This window comes from Bufo gargarizans, chromosome 2, assembly GCF_014858855.1.
Source record: "Bufo gargarizans isolate SCDJY-AF-19 chromosome 2, ASM1485885v1, whole genome shotgun sequence".
NCBI lineage: Eukaryota > Metazoa > Chordata > Amphibia > Anura > Bufonidae > Bufo > Bufo gargarizans.
This window is the reverse complement of record NC_058081.1, coordinates 231682284-231695920: the sequence shown is the minus strand read 5'-3', so window position 1 is coordinate 231695920 and position 13637 is coordinate 231682284. Positions and strand designations below refer to the sequence as shown.

The 13637-nt window shown below is 41.6% G+C and overlaps 1 protein-coding gene across 1 annotated transcript in view; it reads left to right on the top strand.

The window, feature by feature from the left end:
- GRM3 (glutamate metabotropic receptor 3) overlaps positions 1-13637 on the top strand; it is a 342443-nt gene that overhangs the window by 237999 nt on the left and 90807 nt on the right. Inside the window, exon 3 of the mRNA XM_044276763.1 lies at positions 861-1710. Within this exon, the coding sequence (XP_044132698.1) occupies positions 861-1710 (850 nt within the window). The remainder of the gene's footprint in view (positions 1-860; positions 1711-13637) is intronic.

Below are 13637 nucleotides of genomic sequence, written 5' to 3'. Positions count from 1 at the left end.
TAAACAAGAGGCTACACCAGTTATATGAGAACCACAGCCCCTTTAAAGAGTTGATTGGCAATGTTGCCGATCGTCGAACCTCACCAATCAGATATCGATGACCTGTCCTAAGAATAGTTCACTAATATGTTGATCCCTTTAACGGAATCCTCTATTTACAGCATAAAGATCTCATACACACTTCTATATGAAACGCTCATTTAGACTAGTTCTACAGGGAGTATTGTGTACAAATTTGTTCATGCGCGATTGTGTACTCACTTAAATGATGATCATTGACTGTGTTTGGACAGGTCTAGTCATCGTGCCTATCGGCAAAACGTCAAACGATGCATATTTGCATTACCACAATTATTTTATAACAAACTATAATTTACTTGTTCACTTCAACAACCTCACAAGCACTGAATGAGCGTATATGGTAAAATCGTTCAGTCGCTTCATACATTCACATTACACGATTATCGACCGCCATGAATCGCTAGCATTTGAACCCTAATGATTATCTACTCGTCAAAATGAGACTTAAGCCCTGTACAACGTATAGGTCAGTGCTCTCAGTGGACTTCCATTTTTGGTGCAAGAATACCACAATTTAAAGAGGTCTGTAGAGTATCATCATATAATGGATTTCCACAAACCAGATGTCAGCATAGCTTTATATGACTTTTATAGGGGTTTGTCAGCATAGCTTTATATGACTTTTATAGGGGTTTGTTTATAGGGGTTTATATGACTTTTATAGGGGTTTATATGACTTTTATAGGGGTTTCATGTAAGTCAAATTCCATATGAAGATGACAAAAACATATGCCAATATTTCATCAGATGCTAATCAAATGTCTAATTTGTATCCACAGGTAGCTAATTTGTTGAGACTCTTCCATATTCCTCAAATAAGCTATGCCTCCACCAGTGCCAAACTTAGTGACAAGTCCCGTTATGACTATTTTGCAAGGACAGTGCCACCAGACTTCTATCAGGCGAAAGCAATGGCTGAAATCCTACGTTACTTTAATTGGACATATGTGTCTACTGTTGCTTCTGAAGGAGACTATGGGGAGACAGGGATTGAAGCCTTTGAACAAGAAGCAAGACTAAGAAACATTTGCATTGCCACTTCAGAAAAGGTTGGAAGATCAAACATGAAAAAATCCTATGACAATGCCATCAAGGAACTTTTACAAAAGCCCAATGCAAAAGTTGTTGTTCTTTTCATGCGGAGTGACGATACCCGAGAGCTTTTAGCAGCTGCCAACAGGTTTAATGCTTCATTCACATGGATCGCCAGTGATGGATGGGGTGCTCAAGAAAGCATTGTAAAAGGCAATGAGCACATAGCATATGGTGCAATTACTCTAGAACTTGCTTCACATCCTCTTAAAGAATTTGATAGGCATTTTGAAAGCCTTAATCCCAGCAACAATCATCGAAACCCTTGGTTTAAGGATTTTTGGCAACAAAAATTTCAATGTAGTCTCCATAACAAAACTGAGAAGCCATGTGACAAGCGCCTCAATATCAACAGCTCGAACTATGAACAAGAATCCAAAATTATGTTTGTGGTGAATGCTGTGTATGCCATGGCTCATGCCCTGCACCAAATGCAACTGTCCCTTTGCTCAAATACTACCCATTTGTGCGATGCCATGAAAACTGTAGATGGTAAGAAGCTCTACAAAGATTATTTGCTGAAAGTTAACTTTACAGGTAAGGAGCATCTTATACTCAGTGTACACAAATTAAATAAGCTATTTGAGTTGATGAGTTTTATCGGTTTTAATTTTCAATTTTCCATCTGCTGAAGCTATCTATACTAGGGGCAGACAGAAACTGTATAAACAATGGGATGGATAAAAACATTAGAAAGCATGAACCCAAAGATTAGAGAGTACAGATGTTGCTCCGCTTAATTAGATGCTAAGCGTTTTGATGTTAATTTAAATTCCCTACAATTTCTTTTGAATGTAAACTGCTTGATAAAAAGAATAGGAAACAACTTGAAACGGCATTGTCTTCAACCCCAGCCAACAAGAAATAAAACACCAGGAGATGATCCTCATGTTGAGACAAACCTTCTGTTTGTATTATGGTATTTAAGGTCAAGTTCTGAAAGTTTTTGAGTACTATGGTTTAAAAATGACCTTCAGACGTCTTGAAGATTTTGTGGTTCCATTTAGATTTTACATTGCTTCTGTTTGCTGATTTTCTTCTTGTATATATATCAGTCAGTAGGCAGAAGTATCATAGGAAAGTTTTGTTTCCATAGACATTGACATTGCCTCAATGCCTCAAATCAGATCCTTTCTCATAAAATGGAATTCAAATCAGAATTGTCAACCTATTCATTTAACGATGATGAGAGAACTGACTGATGTTGATATCTGTATACATTGTGCAGTTCCTACTGCCATCACAGACAGGTTTCTACTGACCTATTCTTATTTAGCATGAAAATCACAGAAAAGTCCCTAATGACTGTATTTTTCACAGAGTCTCTAGATTTGGAGGCATTTCTATTCAATAATATTAAGGGGCAGGCATATTCCTAGCACTTTGTCTTAGTAACATATGGAATAACTGTACAGTAAGGTTCTGTATTTACAGGCATGGAGCTAAAACAAAGGCAGATTATATTAAGGGGAAACTGGCTGGTAATCTAGGGTCAAATGCAATAAGGGTACTCTTTCCTGCTCTTTCATTGTCAAGTGGTGACCTAGAGGACCAACTGAATGAACAATTAGCAGGATTTTATCATATTGGGAAACATTGGTGGGGGCGGAATTTATCATATCTCTATCAGTGGCGTAGCATGGGTTGCTAGCACCTGGGGCAAGCCAAAAATTGAAGTCTGGGGCTGGTCTGCAGCAGTGTGGGACAAATTCTCAATCTCCTCCCCCTAACTCTACTATGAAACAGATATTTGGATGGACATTACATACATCGCTATTAAATATACAGTAGAATACAGCAACATACCTGTTACATCCAGTGACGTCTCCTGGGATGTAGACTCTTTCTTCAACATCTTCATTCAGAGATAAGACCGCCATGATACCTTCTTTCAGCTGCTTCTCGTCTCTGAAGAGTTTTACAGAAATACATTTAGATTCCTCACTTTACTATCATCCTCTGCTTCCTGGTGTCTCAACACTGTCATCCTGCTGCCCCCCCCCCCCCCAATACTGTGCTAGAGCGATACAGATAGCCCCCCATTCCCCATAATATTATTCCCCTGTATATTATAATGCCCCCCTCTGTATTATTATTATTATTACACTGTCCGTCCCAAAAAAAGTCACCACCAAAAATATTTTGTTGGACCGCCTTTAGCTTTGATTACGGCACGCATTCGCTGTGGCATTGTTTTGATAAGCTTCTGCAATATCACAAGATTTATTTCCATCCAGTGTTGCATACATTTTTCACCAAGATCTTGCATTAATTATGGTAGAGTCTTACCGCTGCACAAAGCCTTCTCCAGCACATCCCAAATATTCTCAATGGGGTTAAGGTCTGGACTCTGTGGTGGCCAATCCATGTGTGAAAATGATGTCTCATGCTCCCTGAACCACTCTTTCGCAATTTGAGCCTGATGAATCCTGGCATTGTCATCTTGCAATATGCCTGTGCCATCAGGGAAGAAAAATTCCATTAATGGAATAACCTGGTCATTCAGTATGTTCAGGTAGTCAGCTGACCTCATTCTTGGAGCACATAATGTTTCTGAATCTAGACCTGACCAACAGCAGCAACCCCAGATTATAGCACTGCCCCACAGGCTTGTACAGTAGGCACTAAGCATGATGGGTGCATCACTTCATCTGTCTCTCTCCTTACCCTGATGTGCCCATCACTCTGGAACAGGGTAAATCTGGACTCATCAGACCACATGACTTTCTTCCATTGCTCCAGAGTCCAATCTTTATGCTCCCTAGCAAACTGAAGGCTTTTTGTTCTGGTTTGCTTCACTGATTAGTGGTTTTCTTACGGCTACACACCTGTTCAGTCCCAATCCCTTGAGTTCCCTTCGCATTGTGCGTGTGGAAATGCTCTTACTTTCACTATTAAACATATCCCTGAGTTCTACTGTTGGTTTTCTTTGATTTAATTTCACCAAACGTTTAATGGATCGCCAATCACGATCATTCAGGATTTTTTTCCCGCCACATTTCTTCCTCGAATACGATGGGTCCCCACTATCCTTCCCGTTTTTAATAATGCGTTGGACAGTTCTTAACCCAATTTTAGTAGTTTCTGCAATCTCCTTAGATGTTTTCTCTACTTGATGCATGCCAATGATTTGACCCTTCTCAAACAGACTAATATTTTTTCCACGACCACGAGATGTGTCTTTTGACATGGTTGTTTGAAAGAAATGAGAAGCAACTTATTACACCAGTTGGCGTTAAATAACTTGTTGCCAGCTGAAAGATAATCGCCCATGAAGAAATTATCCAATAGGAGGCTCATAACTATTTGCTTAGTTAAATCTAGGTGGCGACTTTTTTGGACAGGCAGTGTACTAATGGCCCCTCTGTATTATTATTATTATTATTATTATTATTATTATTATTATTATGGCCCCCTCTGCATCATTATTATAATGGAACCTCTGCATTATTATTATAATGGACCCTCTTTATTATTAGTATAATGGTCCCCTCTGTATTATTAGTATAATGGCTCCCTCTGTATTATTAGTATAATTGCCCCCTCTTTATTATTATTATAATGGCCTCTTCTTTATTATAAATATAATGCCCTCTCATTATTATAATGTCCTCGGTCCTCCTCTCTCTGCTCCTTTCCCACCCCCATAGTGCCCCCAGTACCTCCGCAATTATGGTAGAGTACATACAATTTAAAAAAAAAAAAATACTCCCCTCTCTCCATCACAGCTTGTGGCGTCCTAGCGCCGGCGGTCCCGAATGCCTCACTGTGCCTTCCCACACCGCGTCATCGTGTCATTTTGCAAGACCCAACGCATGAGGTCACAGTGAGGTAAGCATGACCTCCTGCATTGCTCTACTGCCTGATAGGCTTCAGGCCTAGTGGCCTGAAGCCTATGAGGCATAACAGAGGGGACGGGAGCCATAGGCTCGTGTGGCCGTCATTGAAATGCTTGCTGCCTGGCGCCCCTTGCAATTTGGCGCCTGGGGCAACCGCCCCCCTCACCCCCCAAGCTACGCCACTGATCTCTATGCCAGTCACATAGTCATTTTCATTTATGCCAGTTTGCCAAATGAAGACTGCAATTTACTTGCTGCCTGAAGCTGCCGTAGATTTCATTTTAGGCGCATGAACTGCTAAAGGATGCGGCTTGCCATAAATTAAGTGCATACTTTGGCAGGACAGGAGATATCAAGACCGCCCTAGCATACGTCGTTCTTGATAAATCTTCCCCATTGTTTCATGGTATGTAGTGATTGTGTGATTGTGTGATTCTGAGTACCATAAATAGTCTACAGCATTATAAAATCACAAAATGCCTAAAGCCTTGGAAGCAAAAGGAGAAAAATGCATTCTGATTATGCACCAAGGTGAAACATTTTTGTTATTGCCATAGAGTTCTGGTATATAGGTATTACATCTCAGCAACTAAATGAGAGCAATGAGAAGCCAACTCACAAATTTGTCATAGACATGCAATAATGTCTTCAGTTATTAATACCTTAATAATGCAACAGTTTAATAGCCACTTTGCAGGGAACTACTCTTTAGTCCTCTTTCACACAACGTTTTTTTTTTCGTTTACGGGCCAGTTTTTGCGTTCCGTATACAGTCCGTATACGGTACCATTAATTTCAATGGTTCCGCAAAAAAATGAATGTACTCCGTATGCATTCCGTTTCCGTTTTTCCGTTCCTTTGAAAGATAGAACATGTTCTATTATGGCCTGCAAATCACGTTCCGTGGCTCCATTCAAGTTAATGGGTCCGCAACCATCTATTGAAAATTTTATGCCCAATTTTTTTCTATGTAATTACTGTATACTGTATATGCCATACGGAAAAACGGAACAGAAACGGAAACACAACGGAAACAAGAAATGGAACAACGGATCCATGAAAAACAGACTGCAAAACACTGAAAAAGTACGGTTGTGTGAAAGAGGCCTTAGGGTACTTTCACACTTGCGGCAGGACGGATCCGACAGGCTGTTCACCCTGTCGGATCCGTCCTTCTACTATTTTGCCGTGCCGCCGGACAGCCGCTCCAGCCCCATTGACTATAATGAGGACGGGGCAGAACTCCGGCGCAGCACAGCAGTTCGCGGTGAGAGGCCGCCGGACTAAAAAGTCGGACATGCAGGACTTTTAGTCCGGCCTCATTCTGTCGGATCCGTCCTGCCGCAAGTGTGAAAGTAGCCTTAAAGGGTTTTTTTCTCAGATTTTTGAACTGATGAGATGACCTTCAGATAGGTCATCAGTATCTGATCAGTGGAGGTCTGACCACTGGGACCCCCGCCAATCAGCTGTTCGATAAGGCACCAGAGCTCACAGTAGCACCACAGCGTTCTCTCTGCTCACAGCACCGTCCATTTAATAGCGGCTATGATATCAGTACAAGCAACATTTACTGCTTGCACCACCAATAAGAATAACCAATTGATGTTTTTTTATGATTTTACATAAGCCAATTATTGTTACCATCTGTCGGTACCTAGTGATTCATAAAGTCAATTGGCCATTCTAAACAGACCTTAGGAAATCTAGTAATAATGTCACACTCTGTTTAGTAGAAACAGAAATGTCTATTTTCAGTGAGAGATGTGTTTCTATATGTAAAGTGTATATGACGGGACAAGTCATCGGGAAACGTACGTGGGAGTTAATGAGTGGGTTTGATAACATCTTCATATCCCGTCATAAAAATGGAAACAAATGTGTTACAGCAACAGAGCCATAAGGAACTAGAGCTAGATTTTTTTTATTTTAATATTTTGTTACTAAACTTGCTGTCAATGTAGAATTCATAAAATGGTTTTACTCACATGAAAAATGATGTTACTCCAGGACACATAAGTTAATGGAGATTATGATATTCACTGGACTATTTCCTATTGGGCATTTAAAGGGGTACCCCCATCTTAGTCATTCATTCCTGAGATCAGAATACCCTTCTTATGTGGTGGCTGTACTAATGGGAACCATCAGCAATCTGGGATAGGCTATTCCTGTAACTACCACAGATGTGAAAGGGGCCTACAGAAACAGTGTAGCACAGAATACTTCTGCATACAAAAAGTTGCAGTGGGGCCCTAAAATTACAAACATTTTAAGGAAGTGATTTACAGCTGGTATTTAGAAAGTACTTGATGTCAGGCTTTTGGGTGCCAAACAGACTGGAACAGATGGTAGGACAATGTGCAGCGCTGTGCTTGGTGAGCTGAGAGAGGGACGTGGCTCTAATGCGAGCGCCGGTGCCTTCTCAAACAAGTTTTGGAAAAACTTTTTAATCATATGTCGGACAGTAGAAAAGGAAACAAAAAGACTAACTGGGGTAGTTTGGAATTCTTTCAAAAAGTCCTACTGACCCTGATCGTTCATTTATGCAGGGTGTCAGCAAATAGCTGACACCCTGCTACAGGTATACCAAACAGAGTGAGGTCCCTCACCAATACTGAACAATATCTTTTAAAAAAGACCTGGGTTATATTTTAAAACATAGCTTTTGCTAAATCTTTTAAAATAGGAGTATGCAAATTTCAAAACACAGTGTACAACACGGTGAGAAATACCCATGCAACCAATGCCAATACCAAAAATGGCGCCTGCAAATAATCACTTTCAGGAAGATAATAATGGAATGATCTTACCCAACCCGGATGAATGAGCTGTGTAGTAAGTCTTTGCCAGGTGCCGTCCTTTAATAGCGAAAACGGAATGGGTACTCTTGTCCGGATAATTCCGTGAAGCAACAGATCCCTGGTTCTAAACCCTGCCTATTATATAGGTAGGGGGCTAAGGGCCCCTGCCTAGCAACATACAGAGCACCCGCCCCGATAGGGGCGACCCTGTCCGTAACCTGTCCCTATCTGGGGCCTAAACCTCAAAACTGTCCTCACTTATATCCAAACATGCCATGTTTCGTCCCACAGGGGGACTCTTCAGGGGCAATAAAAATGAAGATTGCAATTTAAAGAAAGGACAAAATAAAAAGAATAACAAAAATGCATACAAAAACAGCTCATTTGAGCTACAAAAATCCGCTCCTAGATTTAGAGCAATGGACAGGGTTTAAAGGGCAGTAGGGTTTTGGCCTTTTTAAAAAGTTTTCAAAAAAGTCCCATCTCCATGCCGGGCAACCCCTCGGTGTACTTCTACATACATAGGCATATACCACATTGCACTTGTGCCAAATATATGATTTCTGAACCATTGGTTCAACCTCACAAAGCAGGTCTTTGCATTGACCATAAATATATAAGGCATTCAGAAAGTCTTCAGACCTTTTCACTTTTTCCCCTTTTTGTTATGTTGCAGACTTGTGCTAAAATAATAAGCAATTCCAGTTTTCCCCATTATTCTGCACTCAGTTACCCCATCATTAGAAAGTGAAAACAGAATGTTCAAATTCTTTGCTAATTTATTGAAAAGAAAATCTAAAATATTGCATTGACATAAGTATTCAGACCTTTTACTCAGGACTTAGTTGAAGGACCTTTGGCATGGATTGCAGCCTCCAGTCTTCTTGGGTTTGATATCACAAGGTTTGCCCATCTGTATTTGTGATTTTCTGCCTTTCCTCTCTGCAGATAGGCTCTGAGAGGCTGGAGGGGGACTTTCGGTAGACAGCCATTTTCAGGTATCTCCAGAGATATTTGACTGCGTTCAAGTCAGGGCCGTGGTTGGGCCACTCAAGAACATTCATAGAGTTGTCCCTAAGCCACTGCTGTGTTGGCTGTGTGCTTAGGGTCATTGGGGGAGATTTATCAAGACCAGTTCTTTCTGCGCCAGTCTTGATATCCCATGTGCTGCTGGAGGATGCGCCTAATTTATGATAAGGCACAGGTGTCATCATAAATTAGACACATCCTTCGGCAGTCCATGCACCTAAACAGAAATCTATGACATCTCTGAGCTGCTATAGATTTCTGGCTTCATTTGCACCAGAAAACTAGCCTAAATGAAGATAAACTTGTCTCAGCTATTGGCTACGCCTCACTCCTGCCCTTGCCATACTTTTGGAAAAGTGGCAAGGGCTGCGTAAAAAGAGCACTTGTGACTATTTTCAAAAATTCGTATTTAAAAAGTTGTATTTAAAAAGTCACAACCGCACAGCTTGCAACTTTTTGATGCCACTATTCTGATGCAAGGGAGATGATAAATCTCTTCCATTGTCATGTTGGAAAGTAAACGTTTGTTCAGGTCTGAGGTCCAGAGTGCTCTGGATAAAGTTTCTAAAATTCTGTATTCACTTTGTCATTATAGGGTATTGAGTGCAGATCGATGGGAAAAACTTGACTTTTTTTTAAGTACAAGGTTGCAATATAGAAAAATGTGAAAAAAAGTGAAAAGGTCTTAAGACTTTCCGAATGCATTGTAATTATACAGGATAATAAATGAGCGCTAAAGAATATATTGTTTTTAGCTGAACAAGCCTGACTATTTCAGCTTCTCATTGTAAAAGAGATGTAATTGCCAACCTTTGAATAATGTCTAGCCCTGCTGTATCCTTTTTATAATGTGTAGCCTAAATCCAATATGTTAGGTCTTAGGCTACTTTCACACTTGCGTTCGGAGCGGATCCATCTGGTATCTGCACAGACGGATCCGCACCTATAATGCAAACGCTTAGATCCGTTCAGAACGGATCCGTTTGCATTACCATGAACAAACGGATGCAAACGGATCCATTTTGACTTTACATTGAAAGTCAATGGGGGACGGATCCGTTTGAAATTTGAGCCATATAGTGTCAAATTCAAACGGATCCGTCCCCATTGACTTCCATTGTAAGTCTGGACGGATCCGATTGCCTCCGCACGGCCAGGCGGACACCCGAACGCTGCAAGCAGCGTTCAGGTGTCCGCCTGCTGAGCGGAGCGGAGCCCAAACGCTGCCAGACTGATGCATTCTGAGCGGATCCGCAAGGGTCAAATAAATGATGAAGTCAACCAGGCCAAAAAGGCAAAATAGTTGCCCAGTCATGAAGTGGGAAGAGTGGGAATAGCATGAGAAGTCCACAGACTGACCCCAATGACATAGTGTTTAGGTGGCAGCAGCAGCATGAGGAGGCAACAGAGTGGCAATGTGAAATAGTGTTGAGGAAGCAGCAGCATCAGAAGACCACAGAGTGACAAGGCGACATAGTGTGGCGGTAGCAGCAGCATCAGGAGACCACAGAGTGGCACAATGACAGAGTGTGGAGGTGGCAGCAGCAGCAAGAGGAGGCCACAGAGTGGCAAGGTGACATAGTGTCGAGCTGGTAGCAGCATCAGGAGACCACAGAGTGGCACAATGACGGAGTGTGGAGGTGGCAGCAGCAGCAAGAGGAGGCCACAGAGTGGCAAGGTGACATAGTGTTGAGGTAGCAGCAGCATCAGGAGACCACAGAGTGGTAAGGTGACATAGTGTCGAGGTGGCAGCAGCATCAGGAGACCACAGAGTGGCAAGGTGACATAGCATGGAGATGGCAGCAGCATTAGGAGGCCATAGAGTGGCAAGGTGACATAGTGTGGAGGTGGCAGCAGCATCAGGAGACCACAGAGTGACCAGGTGACAGAGAGGGGAGGTGGGTGGCACTAACAGTACCCTCTGACGATGCTCAGTGTCAGATAGAGCATTTGGCATCAGATGTGTGGCATCAGGCGGGTGGCAGCATCAGGATAGTAGCTGAGGCAGGTAGCCAGAAGAAACCGGTCTCTTTTGTCATGGTTTAGGTGAGGCAACATTGATGATCTAATCTAAAGCATCAGGCATTAGTGGGTGTAAATCCTTGCTTATCCACACCTGATTCATCTTGACAAAGGTCAGTCTCTCCACATTTTGGGTAGACAGGCTAGTTCTCCTTGGGGTAACTATGGCCCCCGCCACACTAAACACCTGCTCTGATGCTCGAGAGGATGGACGATGGCGCAGATAAGCAGCAGCCAACTGACTACATAGGATGTTTCTATAGTAGTTCAGTTTGTCCTCCTCAGCGGGTGTAAAGAAGGCCCCCATTTTGGACCGGTAGCAAGGGTCTAACATGGTGGAGAAGAGACAGTAGTCATCCCTCTGCCGAATGGTGACAATTCGGCTGTCACTACGCAAACAAGAGAGCATGCATTGGGCCATTTGCGCAAGTGACTCAGAGGGACTCCCTGCCTCATCTCCACTGCATACTGCTATGGTGTGTCTGGGTCATCTGCCTCGTTCTTCCTCATCTTCCTCTTGCTCCTCTGGCTGCTCCTGCTCCTCCTCTCCTGTCACCTGTGTAGAAAAACCACCCATTTCGCTACACATTGCTTGTGCTCCAATGTCCTCCTCCTCCAGTTCAGCCCCCACAGGGCTCATGTGGCCATGAGATGTATGTGCCACGTCTCCAGTCCCCTGACCAGACAGATTTACCAGCTTCTTTTCCAAGATATGAATCAGTGGAATGACGTTGTTCATCCTGTAGTCCAGGCAACTGACAAATAAAGTAGCCTCCTCAAAGGGCAAGAGCAAATGGCAGGTGTCACACATGAGCTGCCACTGGCTAACATCAAAGTACCTCTGTCCACCTGTATCATCAAGAAATCATTTATGGCCTTTCTCTGTTCATACAGTTGGTCCAACATATGGAGGGTGGAATTCCAACGGGTGGAAATGTCACATATCAGTCAGGGCTGGCTGGCTGCTGATTGGCTGCATGCATGGCATTGTGGATGATCCCTCATTTCCAGAGTTCTTTGCTCCATGGCCTAACATGTGCAGCAGCCTTTTTAGGAAAAAATGCTATTCTTTACCCCAAAGCATGAGGAAATTTGGATTCAGAGCGAATCGACTAATTCATGAAATTCAGATCGAATTCCACTTGGTCAGCTTTGATTCGCTCATCTCTAAAAGTGATCAAAAAGCTATACACATTGCCAAATGCCCAAATAGTATCAATAAAAAGTACAGATCACCCAGCAAAAACTGAGTCTTCAAACAAGTCCGTAGACTTAACTATAAAAAAGTTATAGGGGTCAGAATATGGCAATGCAAACAAAAAAAAAATATTTTCCATAGTTTTAATTTTTTTCAGTATTAAAACAAAAAACTACTGGGTGAGTCAAAAATCTCAGGGCAGCCTTTTATTTCAGAAATGGAAGAGAAAATGAAATATCTGTATATCCCAGCAAGTAATGGGTGAGGGGGCCTATCTTTTATAGCATGTCCCATAGTGACACCAAACCCATAAAATTGTGTCAGAATTGAGTTTTTTTCCAATTCCACTCCATGTTTTCCAGCTTCCCACTACATTGTGTCCAATATTAGCATATATGTGACTATGTGAACAGAAAAAAAAATAAAAAGTTATGGCTCCGAGGGAGAAAAAACGAAAACAGAAAAAACAAAAGGGACGGTTTTAAACAAAATTTGCAAAAATTATTACAAATACTCTAGTACGGTTGGTGTAAAAATCTGGAGTAGCATTTCTAGACAAAAGTGGTAGGTTTAAAGATATCCCAAATATAATGCAGATTCCTGCAAAACTGACTTCAGTTATTAACCTCATGATAAAACAATGTGTTCAATTTGTGGATTTTGGGTCTTTTACCATCCATCTGCATGTCTTTAAAATGCATATTTTCTCACTCCATGCCTGCTAAGTAGACAGGCAGTTGCTTTTGTAGCTGCTTCTTGAGGCCTCATGCACACAAACGTATATTGTTTCTGTGTCCGTTCCGTTTTTTTAGGACCGTATACGGCACCATTAATTTCAATGGGTCCGCAAAAACAACATGTGCATTCCGTTTCCGTATGTCCGTATTCCTGTTCCGCCAAAAAATAGAACATGTTCTATTATTGTCCACATTACGGACAAGGATAGTACTGTTCTATCAGGGACCAGCTGTTCCCTTCCGCAAAATACGTCATCTGTATTTTTTGCGGATCTGTTTTTTGCGGACCACAAAATACATACGGTCGTGTGCATTAGGCCTGACATTGAGTATCTCTAATTAGCTAAGGCCAGGTTCAAATCACCCTTTAGTTTTCCGTTCACCCTTTAGTTCACCCAGGACAGAATAAAGAAAAAAAAGTGATCATATAGTTTAATCATCAGTTATGCACATTTGGCATCCGTTTTAGTAATTTCCGTCTGACATTCATTATTTTAGACGGAAAAAAAGTCTTGCATGCAGGAATTTTTTTTTTCATCTAAAATAACCGATCTCAGATGGAAATGGCTAAAACAGATGCAAAAATATTTGCATAATTAATGATTAAAATACAGGATCCGTTTTTTCTTTATTTTTCTGTTCTTCTGATAGATCAGAACAACAAATAAACTGTGGTGTGAACCCGGCCTAACTTGTCCCTAGGATACCTAAGAATCTTTTTGGTTTTGCCACATCTAGTTGTATTCTTTTTAAGGTATATGAAGAAATACTTTTACTATGCCTAGGTGCATAACATAACATGAACTCAGTTTTATTCACATTCTTACCCATGATGCCA